Raw genomic sequence first — 19410 nt, 5'->3', positions numbered from 1 at the left:
TTTAACACTAGTACAGTATTTTTATTCTATTCTAAAATTCAGACAAAAAAAGACATGAAAATGAGAAATTATAGGCGCAGGAGTGGCTGTGTGGTAAATAGCCTGCTTACTAACCACATGGTTCCAGGTTCAGTCCCACTGCGTGGCACTTTGGGCAAGTGTCATCTACTATAGCCTTGGGCCGCCCAAAGACTTGTGAGTGGATTTGGTAGACAGAAACTGAAAGAAGCCCGTCATATATATGTATATATATATATATATATATATATATATATATATATATGTGTGTGTGTGTGTGTGTGTTTCTTGAAGACCGATGTTGGTGTGTTTAAGTCCCTGTAACTTAGCGGTTCGCCAAAAGGGTCCGATAGAATAAGTACTAGGCTTACAAAGAATAAGTCCTGGGATCGATTGCATGGCCGCAGTCAAATGACTGAAACAAGTAAAAGAGTAAAAGAGTAGATTCTTGTTTCTTTTAGCTTTAATATTGATGCAAAGACCAAATTCTACATCATCAACATCTCATTATTCATATAGTAATTCTAAAACAATAAGTTCATCCCGTTATCTAAATCCTACATCAGCTACATCTAGACAAACACAAAGTTATACATTCCTCTAATTTTTTCGTTTTTTCTAAACTTTTAACTGAAGGGGAGATTTCAAAATAACACAAAAAAAAAAATTATTTGTAAAAAAAATAAAAATAGGTATTTAATTTTATCATTTAAGATCTTGGTGAGTGAACAGACAACACCCCCTTTTTAGTGATATATTTCTTTTGTAGTATGGATGGCCACCCGAGAAGAGTTTGTTTTTAATTTCAAATGTTCTTTTGATTATGTAAGCCAAACCAATTTCTTCTTCGTCTCAGCCACAAACAGCTATATTTATACAAGTTGTCAGAGTGCAATTTCCAACTCTTTTCAGTTGTAATTCTTAAATTCAAAAGCATTTCTAATGTGAGAATTCCACAAAAGCCAAACAGCGCCGTTATACATTCAAATGATGACATTTCAAAAACCACAGTCCTCAAAAGAATATTCAAATATAGACAATTTCAGAAGGTTAATGTAAACAACTGTGGTAGCTAGCCTTAACTCATTGGAAATAAGGAGAAGGAATAGCTGAAGTTATGTACATGTGTGCTTATAAAGCTGATGAAAGATATTTCCTGGTGGATGAGGAATTCCAATTTTCAGAAAGACCAAACTAAATGAAACTTGAGAATGGAAATATTCAAGTCCCTGTGAACTTTAGTAATTTCCTTACAATCAAAAAGTCAAGACACCCAACCATAAAATTCCCACATATCATTGGCATGTTAAAAGAAAATACGTATGTGTGTGTATGTTTGTGTGTATACATGTGTGTGTGTGTGCGTAAGTGTATAATTATGTATGCATATATCGTGTATGCTTGCGTGTATGTAAAAATCTATACAATTATGTAAATATGTGTATAATTCCTTACATATGTACTTGTGTAAACATATGTGTCTATATTTATGGGTGTATGAGTATATATGTGTGTGTGTGTGTAATTGTAAAGACATATATATATGATAGGCAAACACAAAGCTTTCAAAACTTAAAAAACAAAATAGAAATTGTTGAAGGAACTGAAAATTGGTCAAATGAGAAAAAAACTTTTGTATCAGAAGAAAGTATGAAAGACTCATCTCCCTTCAGAAATTGGTAGTGGGGGAAAAAAACCTCCAGAAGATGAAAGGACAATTAAATAAAAGAAACAGCACTAATTTATCAGTGTTGTTATATGGAAAAAAAAAAAAAGAAACAAAAAATAAAGACAGAAATTAGAAACCTACCAAGCTTGTAGCTGTAGCACTACTATCCAGACCAACTCGCTTATTTGTTACCATGACAATTAGATGTTTATTGTTGACTAAGGGCCAAGCCCCTTCAATCTTGCAAGTTTGGCACTTATGATCGAACGTCCGTAGGTGAGGATCACCGAACAACCCACAATGTTTGTAAGCCCCTTTCCCATTGTAAATACACTCGGGGTCTGGTGGGTGTGCCGGTGGCCTCTGTATTGCATTGGTTGTGTTGTAAATATCTCCTTCAAAAGGACACTTGTACAGTTCCATCTGGCTTTTCACACGCGACTTTTCGGTGTAATACTCTAGGCTCCCCGCACAGCCGCGTGTCACTTTGTGTATGCAATGCCAGGTTGTTCGCAGAGAAATGCACGAGTGAGAGTCAGTGTTAGAGGAATCTTTGTTTCTGCTTATATGGTAAGCTGGCCAGTGCTTTTGACACATGTTCACCTTACATTCTCCAGCTGAAAAAAAAAGAACATCCAAGATTAGATACAATTAGATACTCACAAAATGTGCGTGTGTGTGCATACACGTGCACATACTGGTGGTAATTCCTAATAGTTAATTTAGCTAAAGCAAGTAATATTAAAAATCTAAGCAATATAATTATAAAACAGTACATCATAAAGAAGGGCAAAGGTTCCTCTTGTGCCACATGCTCATAATGCTGGTTTCCTAGATTCTGTGATATATTCCCCACTGGACAGAGTGCCAGTTTATTGGAGGATTACTCATTTTTGCTGGCTGAGTGGACTGGAGCAACATGAAAAGTGTTCTGCACAAGGATGCAATGCATTGCCCAGTCCAAGAATTGAAACCACTACCTCACAATCATTAGAACAACATCTTAACCACTAGGCTATGCAATTCAACAGTATGATACATAGAGTATCAGTCTGTCATAAAAATGAACAATGTACATTAAAAGTGGCATCTATTATTTGCATTTAATTTTTATATCAAAAGCATGCATTGCACACTTTTGCATTCATGCAGGTATCAACTGGCACTCCGTCGGTTAAGACGGTGATGGTTCCAGTTAATCTGATCAATGGAACAGCCTGCTTGTGAAATTAATCTGCAAATGGCAGAGCAGTCCGCAGATACGTGTGCCCTTAACATAGTTCTCAGAGAGATTCAGAGAGACACACAGGCAATGTCAAGGATGGCCCTTTGAAAAATAGGTACTACTCATTTTTGCCAGCTGTGTGGCCCAGAGCAATGTGAAATAAAGTGTCTTGCTCAAGGACACACTGCTTTGCCAGGAATTGGACTCATGATCTGATAGTGGTTAAGGTAATCGTCTCACAATTAAGCCAGGTGTCACCACTGATATATATACACACACACACACACACGTACATAAAGACATGCACATATATATAAACACACACACATATATATATACTTGAAATAAAAATAAATACATTAGATAAATTACAGATAATTTGGAAAGTAAACATGTTGAAGATACAATTGTAATAAAATGACTAATGCTTCCATTATTAATTATTAGCTTACTGTTTAGAACAGCTTCTAACCCTTAGATTTTCGTAAGTTTCTTTCAAATGTCCATGCTTGTTTTCATGTCTTTAGTTAGTCCTTGTTTTATACATTTTGAGTAATATAAATATATAAATATTTCCTCTCATAAATCTCAAGTTATCTGGAGGTTGAAAAGCAAATTTTAATTGTATCAGATATGACGCATGGACACCAAGGGAAAAAAGTTACGTATCACAGCCGATACAGAGACAGGCAAAAGTTTAACAAAATGATCTTTCCTAAAATTATGATAAAAAATGTTTTTAAATTGAGCAGTTGTATATGATGAAGCAGAGCCAATAACTGGTTTGAACCCAAAAAACTTTAAGGAAATAGGGAAACTTAAATCATTTAGTTTTCGCCACCTCACAACATCTATATAGCTATTTTGACAACTTGTTCTCCAAATATCAGTTCGTGTCAGGTTAAATTTAAAGTAATAGCAAATGATTAAATAAATAAATTAAAAACAAAAATGAAAGAAAATAGGTTATAATTTAAATGGTTCATATATTTTTTTAACGCCCTCAGAGTGTAGAGGGGAATAACTACTAATAAGTGTAGAAATTCAACCATCTACTAAAATGGTGATCAGGTTTACATTAACCTATATACAAACATGACAATTTGAATAAACAAACCTACACCAGACAGAGCGACCTGATTATGTGTGTGTGTGTTTGTGTTATTAGTCTACTCACACCAATCACAAATGCTAGCAAATTTTTAACTGCATTCAGTTTGATCAGTTTTTCTCTGAAATTTACTGTAAAATGAATATTACTAGAAATTGCAGTATATAAACTAGGATCTTCCCATAAGCTCTTGGTTATAAACTCTTCACCAGTAGTTCTTGACTGTTTTTTTTTATCTATGGACCCTTCCAATGATTACTCTCTCTTTTACTTGTTTCAGTCATTTGTCTGTGGCCATGCTGGAGGACTGCCTTTAGCCGAGCAAATCGACCCCAAGACTTATTCTTTGTAAGCCTAGTACTTCTTCTATTGGTCTCTTTAGTCAAACTGCTAAGTTATGAGGGACATAAACACATCAGCATTGGTTGTCAAGCGATGTTGGGGGACAAACACAGACACACAAACATATATATGATGGGCTCCTTTCAGTTTCCATGTACCAAATCCACACACAAGGCTTTGGTTGGCCTGAGGCTATAGTGGATGACACTTACCCAAGGTGTCACGCAGTGGGACTGAACCCAGAACCATGTGGTTGGTAAGCAAGCTTTTTACCACACAGCCTATATAATTAAAGATATATATTTTAATAATTAAATATTAGGAATGGCATAAAAAGAGTAGAATATTTTGTGTTGTAGAAGTATAAGCTATTTATTGCATATCAATTTTAAAAAGAAAACCTTATATGGTGGACCTCCATGGGCCATATAGAGACCAGTTTGAGAACCCCATGCTGAGAGGCAAGAGGGTTAACCTTGTGATCTAGTTGTTATTGTAAGAATACACAAAATAGGTGCAGGCGTGGCCATCACTGCCTGACAACCAGTGTTGGGGTGTTTACGTCCCTGTAACTTAGTGGTTCGGCGAAAGAAACAGAACAAGTACTAGGCTTAAAAAAGTTTTGGGGGTTGATTTGACAAAAAAAAAACAAAAAAAAAAAACCCTCAAGGTTTGCTCCAGCTTGGCTGCAGTCAAATGACTGAAACAAATAAAAGCATAAAAGAATATAAAACCATTTTACACTATCTTATAGCCAATGTGTTCATGTGCTTGTGTCTATGTATGTAAAGTGCAGTATGCAATGTTTGTGCATGTGCATTTTAGTATGTTTAGATTCACATGGCCACGAGAAATCTATAATCTAATTTCATGTAATAAGATAGTTCACGATAATACTGTCAATAGCAAATTGACAATAACTTCCTAGAGATTGTTAACCAAGTTTTTAAAACTTCATGCTGGTATGGGACTACCAGAAAAAAAAATATGAAGTAAGAGAAGGATTAAAAAGAGAGGAAGAAAAAAAAAACCCCAAAAGACTACAAAGATGTTCAAAGAAATAACACACATTTCACCGAGCAAAGACTTTCACCAGCTTTCATACCAGATCTTACAAATTTCCTTAGATCTTTAAGAATTCTAGGATTTAATTAAGCTTTCTCTTTTTTTGGTCTCATAAGGGTGGTTTTCTTTTTTTTTTTCTACATCTATTCTTAAACTTCATCTCTTCTTCATTGTCATCATCATCATTATTATTATTATTCTAATTAACTTTGCAATTCTAACTATTGAATTTAAATATGTGCCAAGCAAATGACTACTAGTATAGGCAAAAATATTGAAACAAATACCAACATCAACAACAGCCACAAGATTAGTAAGACTTTAACCCTTTTGTTACTAACCTGGCCAAAACTGGATCTGGTTCTGTGGTAAAATGTCTTGTTTTCATAAGTTTTGAATTAAAATATTCCACCAAGCATTAGTCACAATTTACGTTCCTAACACTAGCTTAATGATAACTAAGTTATTTTACTAAATTCTTTGTTATGTTTAAAATAATTGAAAGAAACACAGAGCATCTCAAAATATATACAGTAATGAAAGGGTTAAATGTCAACTGATACTCTTTACTCTTTTACTTGTTTCAGTCATTTGACTGCGGCCATGCTGGAGCACCGCCTTTAGTCGAGCAAATCGACCCCGGGACTTATTCTTTGTAAGCCCAGTACTTATTCTATCGATCTCTTTTGCCGAACCGCTAAGTGACGGGGACGTAAACACACCAGCATCGGTTGTCAAGCAATGCTAGGGGGACAAACACAGACACACAAACATATACACACACATATATATATATATACATATATACGACAGGCTTCTTTCAGTTTCCGTCTACCAAATCCACTCACAAAGCATTGGTCGGCCCGGGGCTATAGCAGAAGACACTTGCCCAAGATGCCACGCAGTGGGACTGAACCCGGAACCATGTGGTTGGTTAGCAGAATATTCTTGCAAGATTTCTCCGAGAAAAAAAAAAACATGGTAAACTTGTTATATTAAGTCCTGAACATAAGTTTCATCATCACTGTTTAACGCCTGCTCTCCATGCTGGCATGGGTTGGACGGTTTGATATGGAGCTGGCTAGCAGGGAGCTGACCAGACTCCAACAGTTTGTTGTGGCATGGTTTCTACAGCTGGATGCCCTTCCTAATGCCAACCACTTAACAGAATTGCTGCATGCTTTTTACATGTCACTGGCATGGGTGTGTTTATGGAGCACTGGTATGGGTGCTTTTTAAGTGGCACCAGCACCTGAAAGGACAAGCCTGTATGCGCGCCAGACAGTTATTTTGCTTAGCTTGATGCGTTCTTTCAGGTACAGCAAATCATTACATCTCCCGGTCCAGTGTCATTTCCTCAGTGAGGCCCAACATCTGAAGATCCTTTCTTTCCACTTCGTCCCACATCTTCCTGGCTCTACTCCTTCCACAGATACCCTCCACAATTAGAGCAGAGCACTTCTTTATGCAGCTGTTCTCATTCATAAAACTTAAAAAACGAAAATTTTTCACAAGAATTTCACAATGTGGTAGATAAATTATTTGCGGTGGTCCAGGATGGCCACAGTCACAACCTTAGGGCTGAAACATGTAAAAGAATAATACCATAGTGTGAAATTTACTACAAAAGGAAGCCAGTCTCAAGCCTGACTTTCCTGCAATGAGAAAATGTGTGTGTGTGTGTGTGAGAATGAGAGAGAGAGAGAGAGAGAGAACAGACCATGTTCATTCATAATGGGACCGGTCCGGAATTATATTTTCTTTTATTCGTCTCAGTCACTTGACTGCGGCCATGTCTTTAGTCAAGCAAATCGCCCCCAGGACTTATTCTTTGTAAGCCTAGTACTTATTCTATCGGTTTTCTTTTGCCGAACCGCTAAGTTACGGGGACATAAACACACCACCAACGGTTGTCAAGCGATGTTGGGGGTGGGGGGACAAACACAGACACAAACATATATATATATATATATATATATATATATACACGACGAACTTCTTTCAGTTTCCGTCTACCAAATCCCCTCACAAGGCTTCGGTCGGTGGCCAGAGGCTACAGTAGAAGGCACTTGCCCACGGTGTCACGCAGCGGGACTGAACCCGAAACTACGTGGTTATAAAGCGAGTTTCTTAAACACACAGCCATGTGTCTGCGCCCCCCCCTCCGCCCACCAAGCCAAAAACATTAATACCAAATTATAAAAGATACGTTAATCATACGAATCACAATACACACACACACACATCCATCCATCGATCTTAACACTATAAATATAATAGAATAAATAAAATCAGTATAAAAAAAACCCCGGAACAACAACAATAACAACAAAAAGAAAGGACTAAATAATCGCAACAACAACAACAACCACAAACAAATACTATACTGTAAACCATGTTACATCAGTTGTTTCATTACCACGAAATCTAATAAAAACTGCCGTCCGCTCAAACACCATCACCACCACCACTACCACCATCGTCGTGTCCTCATCATTGCTACAACTACAACAGCCGTAGCAGCAACTATAGTAACAACAACAACAACAACAACAGCGATCAGAAATGCTGTAACCGAGACAGCAGAGAAGGGAAAGACGTGGTGATTAGCCAGCGAGTGACTTTATTAAAGGAAACACACGTGCACACACATATATACACACACACGATCTTTAATTAACATTAGTAACGCTTATATGAGAGTCAATGACTGTCACGGAAACACACACACACACATACATACATATATATACACACACACACAACATACGATAAACAGAAATAGTTAATTAAAAAAAAATGTAATTTCTTGGCCTGATGATCTCAGCTGAATTTATCGTGTGCAACATGTAGTGTAGTGTATGTATGTATGTATGTATGTACATGTTTGTGAGTAGTTATGTGTTTATGTGTGTGTACACGTGTCTGTAAGCACGTGTCTGTGTGTCAGCGTACACGCATGCGCGTGGAGAGGGAGAAAGAGAGCCCTCCAGAGGGTGTTTTCGTATGATCATGCTTACAAAGTATCTTCCATGTCGCCATCCCCTTCTGCGAAAGTCTTCAATATCTGAAAGCCATTTTCTGATATCCCAAGAAATCTTCCGGAGTAGGATATCACATACATTAACTGCACCTTCTTTTCATAGGTTCTCTGTATATGTTCCTGCGCATGTATTTATGTACGTATGTGTGTATACATGCGTATGTTCATAACCATATGTGTTTAAGTATCATGAAAAAATGTATATGCATATACAGACGCAGGCGCGGCTGTGCGGTAAAGAAGCTTGCTTCCAAACCACATGGTTCCGAGTTCAGTCCCACTGAATCCTACCTTACACCATAGCCTTGGGCCAACCAAACACTCGTGAGTGGATTTGCTAGACAGAAAGAAGCCCATCGTATATATATATATATATATATATATTATATATATATATATATATATATATACGACGAACTTCTTTCAGTTTCCGTCTACCAAATCCCCTCACAAGGCTTCGGTCGGTGGCCAGAGGCTACAGTAGAAGGCACTTGCCCACGGTGTCACGCAGCGGGACTGAACCCGAAACTACGTGGTTATAAAGCGAGTTTCTTAAACACACAGCCATGTGTCTGCGCCCCCCCCTCCGCCCACCCTCCGCCCACCAAGCCAAAAACATTAATACCAAATTATAAAAGATACGTTAATCATACGAATCACAATACACACACACACACATCCATCCATCGATCTTAACACTATAAATATAATAGAATAAATAAAATCAGTATAAAAAAAACCCCGGAACAACAACAATAACAACAAAAAGAAAGGACTAAATAATCGCAACAACAACAACCACAAACAAATACTATACTGTAAACCATGTTACATCAGTTGTTTCATTACCACGAAATCTAATAAAAACTGCCGTCCGCTCAAACACCACCATCACCACCACTACTACCACCATCGTCGTGTCCTCATCATTGCTACAACTACAACAGCCGTAGCAGCAACTATAGTAACAACAACAACAACAACAACAACAGCGATCAGAAATGCTGTAACCGAGACAGCAGAGAAGGGAAAGACGTGGTGATTAGCCAGCGAGTGACTTTATTAAAGGAAACACACGTGCACACACATATATACACACACACGATCTTTAATTAACATTAGTAACGCTTATATGAGAGTCAATGACTGTCACGGAAACACACACACACACACATACATACATATATATACACACACACACAACATACGATAAACAGAAATAGTTAATTAAAAAAAAAATGTAATTTCTTGGCCTGATGATCTCAGCTGAATTTATCGTGTGCAACATGTAGTGTAGTGTATGTATGTATGTATGTACATGTTTGTGAGTAGTTATGTGTTTATGTGTGTGTACACGTGTCTGTAAGCACGTGTCTGTGTGTCAGCGTACACGCATGCGCGTGGAGAGGGAGAAAGAGAGCCCTCCAGAGGGTGTTTTCGTATGATCAATGCTTACAAAGTATCTTCCATGTCGCCATCCCCTTCTGCGAAAGTCTTCAATATCTGAAAGCCATTTTCTGATATCCCAAGAAATCTTCCGGAGTAGGATATCACATACATTAACTGCACCTTCTTTTCATAGGTTCTCTGAATATGTTCCTGCGCATGTATTTATGTACGTATGTGTGTATACATGCGTATGTTCATAACCATATGTGTTTGAGTATCATGAAAAAATGTATATGCATATACAGACGCAGGCGCGGCTGTGCGGTAAAGAAGCTTGCTTCCAAACCACATGGTTCCGAGTTCAGTCCCACTGAATCCTACCTTACACCATAGCCTTGGGCCAACCAAACACTCGTGAGTGGATTTGCTAGACAGAAAGAAGCCCATCGTATATATATATATATATAATATATATATATATATATATATATATATATATATATATATATATATGCCTGTGTGTGTGTCAACTGGTGTTGGTATATTTACGTCCCCGAAACTTAGGGATTCTTTTGGCGATGAATGGCTTAAATTCAGTAGTTCGCCGGACAAAATATTGTATAGTCACCCCTTTACGCTTTGAATTAAAATTGCAGTACATTTTGCCTATTATTCTGAGTTTAAATCCCGCCGAGGTCGACTTTACCATTCATCCATTCGGGGTCGACAAAATAAAGTATCGGTGAAGTATTGCGCTCGATGTACTCGACTTATTCCCTACCTCGAAATTGCTCGCAATCTTAGCAGAGCCCTTAATACGACGGGCAAAATTCCGCCGAGAACGACTTTACCTTTCATCCTTCCGAGGTCGATAAAATAAGTACCAGTTGAATACTGATGTCGATGTAATCGATTAATCCCCTCCCCCAAAACTGCTGCCCTTGTGGCAAAATTTGAAACCATTCTTCTTATAATTATTAAGGCAACGAGCTGTCAGAATCGTTATCACGTCAGGTGAAATACTTAGCGGTATTTAGTCTGCCGAAGGCGGCGAGCTGGCAGAAACGTTAGCACGCCGAGCGAAATGCTTTGCGGTATTTCGTCCGCCGCAGCGTTCTGAGTTCAAATTCCACCGAGGTCGACTTTGCCTTTCATCCTTTCGGGGTCGATTAAATAAGTACCAGTTACGCACTGGGGTCGATATAATCGACTTAATCCGTTTGTCTGTCCTTGTTTGTACTCTCTGTGTTTAGTCCCTTGTGGGTAGTAAAGAAATAGGTATTTCGTCTATCTTCACGTTCTCTGAGTTCAAGTTCCACCGAGGTTGACTTGGCCTTTCATCCTTTGAGAGTCGATAAATTACATACCAGTCGAGTACTGAGGTAGATGTAATCGACTGGCTCCCTCCCCTAAAATTTCAGGTCTTTTGACTATAGTAGAAAGGATTATTATTATTATTAGAATTATTATTACTATTATTATTAAGGCGGCGAGGTGACAGAATCGTTAGCACGACGGCCAATGATTCTCAGCTTTTATCCTTCCAGGGTCGATAAAATAAGCACCATGTAAAGTGCAGGGCCCGTTCATTCGACATTACAAACATGTATCTATGTTAGATTTTTATTTATATATCTGTTCACATATATTACGGTGAACGGAAATAAAAGTCGCAGCAAGAGATATTACATTTCATTTAAATACCATAAATAAGAGTTAAAGTAATTAAAAACTATTTTAAGTCGCATTGTAATCACAGTAGTAACTCATTTCATATAATGACATCACATGTTTTCGAAAACTAAATGAAGTTTAATTATTAAATGTATAAAATTAATCTGGGATGAATTTTACAAAAGAACATTAAATCACTAATTAATTGAAGTTTTGATGAAATTCTTTTTTTTTTATTACGGGTTTATTATCTTTTGTTTCAGTCATTAGACTGCGGCCATGCTGGGGCACCGCCTAGTCGAACGAATCGACCCCAGTACTTAATTTTCTATAAGCCTGGTCTAGTGCTGAACTGGTACTTAATTTATCTACTCCAAAAGGATGAAAGGTGAAGTTGATTTGAACTCAGAGCACGTATACGGACGAAATGCTGCTAAGCATTTTGTCAGGCGTAGAACGATTCTGCCAGCTCGCCTCCTTATTACGGGTGGAATAATGAAACGTCCACAACAAGATTGAACTCAAGAACAGTGGCGTGAACTACATACGATACTTAATACAGAAACAGATTATAATTTTACATACAAGCGAACCTTAACAAGGGTCTTTTGACATGCTAGAATTGACAGTCAAATCTGTACTGTCTCATTTTTTAAAAAGATAGGACGTACTGGATATTGTCACCCCCGACACACTTTGCTGAAAGAAAATAAAAAGCTATAAGACAGGATGGTCGCGGTCGGAATGCTTTTTAATAGAAAGTACCGTAGTAGTTTTTAATAGAAAGCACCAGCTCATTATATCATCATGAGTCTTATTTGACCAGAGCTGACCTGAGCTGAACTACAACAATCACCACAGCTATACGTACGATCGTTGGGATTTAAGTTTTTTGAATTCAGTATAAGAGGATTAGCAGGGATCGAGTTCTTATTGAGTGCATTTCAGGTATAATACTACGTAACACAATTGTAGAAGCACCAGCAACACTGAGAAAGTGATGGAATAACGAGTCAGCGTGGGAGCCAACAGCAAAACCTCTGTTAAAGAACGCCCGAGTGCAGCTGTACTCAACTACTATTTATGGACCCCTTTGATTATTATTCTATTCTAGTGGACCCTCATAGCCATTCAGTGTTTAAAAACTAGTTTTATAGATGCTGCTTTCAAAATTCTTATTTTGTTTTTCACACATTTTCTACGGGTTGAAATACGCAAAACGTTAGAGAAAGAAACCTAGCTGTTTCTTTACGATAAATACATCTAAAGCAAAAATTTTCCATGGACCCTTCAAATACTACTGTGGACTCCCAATTTTCTATTTTGTTTGCGCAGACCTCCCAAAAGTCTTACAAGGACCCCTCATGGATCATACAACCCCTCCGTTGAAAACCGCTGCCCTAGTGGGACAAAAAGGAACTTTTTTTTTACGTATTTAATGAAGAAAAGGGCAGTGTACATGCTTTATTTTTTCTTGGTGTTGGTAGTGATGCAGGAATGGCCCCCAAGACTGGTAGGCGAGAGCAACTTATCCTTAGCCTTGACCCAAATACATAACTGAGTGAAAACTGCTAAAGGTACCAGAGGAACAAAAAGAGGCACACAATTGGACGATAGATTAAAAAAAAAATCAAATGACGAATACCAGAAAACTGGAGGATTCTACTGCTGTTGTCTTCTTCCAATCAGGACTCACGCCATTAGCCACAAAGAATAATCTCTAATTCGAGCCTACTCTAAGCTACTAAGAATGCGTGCGGCAACTTGAAGATCCACCCACCACACGCGATAGACTGGCGGTTATCAAGTCACGTTGTTATCCTCATTCTGTAAACGGTGGCTTTTAACGGGTGGAAAGCTGAACCATCCTGGGGTACAGAGAATTCGCAATCTAGACTAAGGTCTGAAAGTTTACCACACCATGGTTCCTCTGCTTTGTGGCAGAAGTAGAAAGAGTGAGAGAAAGTCGTGGTGAAGCTTAGGTGTTTTTGCTCAATAAACACTCACAATGCCCAGTCTGGAAATCGAAACTGCGTTCTTACGACCGCGAGTCCGCTGCCCTAACCACAGGGCCATTGTGCCTCGACATTGCTGCTTTAGTAGTAGTTACAATAGTATGGGTAGTAAGTACTAGTAGCATCAATAGTATTATTATTAGTAGACGAGCTGGCAGAATCGTTAGCACTCTGGACAAAATATTTAGCGGTATTTCGCCCATCGCTACGTTCCGCGTTCAAATTTCGCCGAGGTCGACTATGCCTTTTTCCTCCTTTTGGAGTCGATAAATTAAGTATCAGCTGCGTATTGGGGTCGATGTAATCGACTAAATCCCCACCTCCAAATTTCAGGCCTTGTACCTTTAGTAGAAAGGATTATTATTATTAGTAGAAGCAACCCTAGTATTAGTAGTAAACGGTGGTAGTGTAGTGACTGCAGCAGTAATAATAATAATAATAATAGTAGTAGTAGTTGTAGTAGCAGCAGTATTATTAGTAATAATAATAGGAGTAGCAACAGTAGTAATAATAGTAGTATAAGAAGAAGGTGGAGGTAAAAGGGAGAGGGAAAAACGAGTTAGCCAAGAGGACATAAACACTAAGTTCAATGCCCTTCACACTGGAGTGTGACTAGTTTTTGGGGCATCGAACTTCGTGCTTACTCTCTTCCCCTGCCTATATACATCTATGAACCACAACGACCTCTGTCTATCTAGTTTGCGTGCGTGAGGAGCGGCGGTAAATTTGTCACTGGCAGATAAGGAATCTACGTGAACTCTCACCCGCCGCCATTTTCTTCTTTACCTTCCCCATCGGCTGATATTTCACTGTCCTTAACTCTAATTTCGATGAAAAATTAGACCTACGAAACACTTAATCATACCCCTGTCCTCCATTTCTTTCACAGGTAAACCTATTGTTTTAAAAAGGTGTGTGTGTGTGTGCGTGCGCACGCGCGCCTACATCTGTAAATCGACAGCGATCTGATTGTTGTTTAACTTGAGGTCAGCCCGTAATCCAGTAGACTTCTTGCAAGTGTTACTAATTATTCCACTTATCTTTATTTTCTATTCATGCATTATTTAAGTAATCCAAGATTACCTACTACCCCCCCCCCCCTCCAGGTATTCACCACCACCACTCCTCTAAGAAAACACGGCGTGATGTGAGAGTGATTTTCGTTGCTATTTCTTCCCAGTAGAGACACGATTTGATCTATTTCTCCGGCGGAATTTGCTAGTAATTTAACTGTTATGTCACATAAGACATTCTATCTGGATTGGACAGAAGGACGAGAAACAACACTCAGGAACTAAAATGAATAATATATTGATTTCAAATTTTGGCACAAGGCCAGCAATTTTGGTGGAGGAGTAAGTCGATTACATCGACCTCAGTACTAAACCGGTGCTTATTTTATCCACCCATAAAAGACGATAGGCAGAGTGGGCAACGGCGGAGTTTGAACTCAGAACGTCAAGACGTGCTAACGATTCTGCCAGCTCACCTTTTGAATGAACTATATATGAAGATCAATCAACTGTTAAATATCAAAGAGAACTAAAATATGCAGGATAGGCGATAGTGTTGTACGACACTTTACAGTAGGGGGTCTCCTACATATATGTTGTGGCCCCCAGTTGATATGCAGTTCTAAGCATTTGGTTATATGCTAAGAATGGTATCATTTTTAAGTATATGGGGCAGAACTTCTTCAGGGTTATTATGAGCTTAAAGAAGTCAGGTTAACATCTAGGAATGATGCATACAGAATTCTGTAGGCAAGAAAATGTTAACCTTACTTATAAGCTCATAATAACCCTGAAGAAATTCTGCCCCATATAGTTAAAAATGATACGATTCTTAGCATATGACCAAATGCTTAGAATTGCATATCAACTAGGAGCTAAAACTGGAACATGTATGTAGGTCTTTTTCGCATCTCCCATTTTCTTTTTGTATTTTAATACTTGTAATTTATTTGTATTATTTTTTTTTATTTCAACATCTTTATATCATACAAATAAATTATTCATACATCCATCTTTCGCCATTTTCTTTCTTTCAATATGTATATATATATATATATATATATATATATATACACAGATAGGTGTCAGTCCATTACAGCTATATCCAACGAGTATTTTTATTGATTAATGAGTACGTTATATCATTATAAAAAACGTTTTCTTCAGATGAAAACACGAACCATGCTATTAAGGACATTAAAAAAAAAAATATTTACAATCCACGGAAAGTGCATACTTTGTGATTCTACGATCATATATGGGTTCGAAACGGCTGGAGTGTTTTTATTATAAGCACTAACTTGGGGTAGAGACTATTCAATCTATTAGCTCCCTGATCCTCAGAAAATAAATAATTAAATTAGAGCCCTGTTTTTTGTCAAAAGAAATCCTTCTATAGCCGTGTGTGTGTGTGGTGTGTGTGTGTTGTGTATGTGTGCTTCTGGAATCAGAAGTTGTAATGCCCTGTAGATACACACATCTTCCTTTACACCTTGTAAGGATAACAAGTTTGCTCAAGCGTATCACCGTGTTTCTGTATTCACTTATAATGCCGCGGGTATTCTGTGTGTGTGTCAGTACCCATATTTGTGTGTGTGCGTGACTGTCAGTACGCATATGTCTGTGTGTTGTGTTGTAGAAGAGCAGTAAGGCGCATGCGCGGGTGTCTCTTTCAAAAAAAAGAGAGAGAGAGAGAGAGAAAAAAATCACAACGCAGAGCTTGTAGTTAACAAGGCCAAAACTGTAGATAAGACAAAGGTCAACAGGCAGCCACCTGGGTGTTCCACATAACCAATAATTTGGCCGTTAGGCTGTATGTTCATATTCATATACACGCACTCATAAATATATGCATAAGTGTGTATTGATATGAATCTGTGTGTGTGTGTGTGTTATGTCTGTGTGTGTGTGTGTATGTCTGTGTGTGTTCGCCTTTTATGTAGTCGAGCATACTGTGACGTAGAATAACAAGGTACGGCGAGGGGGGGGGGCGAGAGATGGGGTACGCACAACGGATACATTATAATATTCGGGTGAAGGGGGCGGCGGCAGGGTATAGAGATGAGTGTATTAATAAATTGGGCTAGTTGCTGATGATAATGTTGATGGTGGTGATGGTGGTGGTAGGTTGTAAAGTTCATAACTACGTAATAGCAATAGCACCAGCAGAAGTTTTTGTTATGAAATTAAACAATCGCAGTCTTTCCATTCGTCTAAAATTGATCGCTCGACTTTGCTAGCTAAAAGTTGCAACCAAACTCCTCCTTTCATTATCAAACCCTATCGTTTCAATAATAACGTTTCTAATTTCGGGACCAGAAAAGCAATTTTGAAGGGCGGGTGCAAGTCGTTTACATCGTCATTAGTACTCGGCAAGTACATATTTATATTTTACCGACCTCACTCAACTAGTACATAAGGACTAGGAACGAATACTGCAAGGTATCTCCCCACGATTCTAGAATGACCGCCAATCTGTAGTAGTAGTAGTAGTAGTAGTAGTTTAATTGGCCATAGAAGACCCAAGACGTTGGGAGCAGTACAAAAACTAGGATACAAGATTGAGGGTGTTTACATGAAATCAAGCAAAGAAATTGTCAGTAACATAGCATGACGAAAGTTCCGATCTAGTGCCAATCAAGGAACCCCATAAATCTAAGATTACTAAGCAAGAGGTTTATTTTCCCTGTCAATGACTTTCGAAAGATTAAATGTTCTTCAACGTAATGCATGCTGTGGATGAGATAGCTGAGGCATGGGAACAAGTGAAATCCTTGACTTTGGAATGGCTACAATATATCCGTGACTCTACAAGTTTTCTACAAGTAGAAAGTCTACACGAAATTCAGAAAAATATTCTAACATTTGCAAATGAAGTTTTGAAGACGTCATTGAGGATAATTGTGGTCGAATCGATAGTGTCCTATAGAGAAAGTTTAACAAACGGAGAGTTATGTTGTTCGAACAAAATTAAACTGCGAATACAGATGAGACTAGAGAAATTCCTTTGCCTTCACTTAAATTTACTGCAGAGAATACTGCTAAGGGGTTGGCACTTATACAAGAAGGGTTAAAAGATTTTGCTGATAGCAATTCTAAACATAAAATAATATAAAAATTACACGGTTACAATGAGCTCTCTTCCAACACTTAACTGTATACAAAGATAAAACATGCGTTAAACAATTTTGGATAGGTAGATGTTGATGAAGCTTAATTCGAAGGTAGTATTCCTCATCCTTTCAATAATTCTCTTTCCACCGCCAGTATCTCTCACACAATAGCCAACATCTTTTTTGGTAAAAACGTACCCTACTACGATATTCGGGTTCTAATTTCCCAACACATTTCTCTTCAAATGATCTTTATATATACATATTGTAACTGCATATAGTTAGATATTGTTACTTTCATGCATGAAAGTCGTCATGTTGCTCGTTGTTTTATATGTATATATATGTATATTATATATATATATATATATATATATATATATATATAGGCGCAGGAGTGGCTGTGTGGCAAGTAGCTTGCTAACCAACCACTGGTTCCGGGTTCAGTCCCACTGCGTGGCATCTTGGGCAAGTGTTCTTCTGCTATAGCCCCAGCCGACCAATACCTTGTGAGTGGATTTGGTAGACGGAAACTGAAAGAAGCCTGTCATGTATATATATATATATATATATAATATATATATAATTATTATATATAGTATATATATATATATATATGTTACACAAGTGTGTGTGAGTGTATATGTTTGTGTGTCTGTGTTTGTCCCCCTAGCATTGCTTGACAACCGATGCTGGTGTGTTTACGTCCCCGTCACTTAGCGGTTCGGCAAAATAGACCGATAAAATAAGTACTGGGCTTACAAAGAATAAGTCCCGGGGTCGATTTGCTCGACTAAAGGCGGTGCTCCAGCATGGCCGCAGTCAAATGACTGAAACAAATAAAAAAAAAAAAAAAAAAAGAGTATATATATATGATAATTTTCAAAAAAAATCTCGTCGGAACGCATTATCATTTTATGACATGAAGATCAATGGAAATAATTTTAAGTAACGGTATCCGTGTAAACGAAACAAGGGCTGATTAGCTTGTAATGGTTTGGAGACGTATAATACATAAAAACAAGAGCACTTAGAGAGAGCAAATCTCCGCCAAGGCAACACCAAAGTCCTCTCAACGGTTAGCCAGAGATGATTTTTAAAATGAGAATATCTGAAATAAACTTTACTGCTCTCACAAACGAGAATACTAAAAATGAACCCGACCGCTCTCAAAAATTAAGTAAAATACAAAAATAATAATCCAGAATTCTTGTCAGATACCGGATCATTACCAAAATCTAATCAGTTCGTGTCAGTCACGGGGCCAAACAAACATCCCTGAAAGTTTCATCCGAATCCATCCAGTGGTTCTTGAGATATCTTGTCTACGGATAGCAAAGACGGAGATAATGAAGTCAAACCAAATATTGATATTTTGAATGCATTTATACGCACGTTTCAGATCACTGAACAAAAGAGAGAAAGGAACTCATCTCTTACACAGCATCTTCGTCAGTTAAGATATTTCGAAATATGAACGATAGTGCAAATACTCCCTTTATATGCAATACAGCCTCGGGTGGTTTATATCAAGGTAGCCCATCTACTAGAAGAGGAAAGGACATAGCTTGAAAAATAGAACAGAATAGAAGGGAAGTAGAAAGAAAGCGTAAAAAAGATGAAGGAAACAGCGAATGAAATATATAAACAGACAAATGAAAACCTCAACAAGAACAGAATCACCATTCTGAAGCGTACTTGTACTAACCCGCACATCTAATATGAGAAAAGGG

General features: G+C 37.9%; 1 protein-coding gene across 2 annotated transcripts in view; it reads right to left on the bottom strand.

Moving 5' to 3' along the window:
* LOC115230021 (RGM domain family member B) overlaps positions 1-19410 on the bottom strand; it is a 127597-nt gene that overhangs the window by 62873 nt on the left and 45314 nt on the right. For both annotated transcript variants that reach the window (XM_029800264.2, XM_036500371.1), the window contains exon 3: positions 1829-2304. In XM_029800264.2, coding sequence (XP_029656124.1) covers positions 1829-2304 — 476 coding nt within the window. The remainder of the gene's footprint in view (positions 1-1828; positions 2305-19410) is intronic.

Source organism: Octopus sinensis, linkage group LG2 (genome assembly GCF_006345805.1).
Source record: "Octopus sinensis linkage group LG2, ASM634580v1, whole genome shotgun sequence".
Taxonomy (NCBI): domain Eukaryota; kingdom Metazoa; phylum Mollusca; class Cephalopoda; order Octopoda; family Octopodidae; genus Octopus; species Octopus sinensis.
This window is presented reverse-complemented; position numbering and strand designations above follow the sequence as displayed.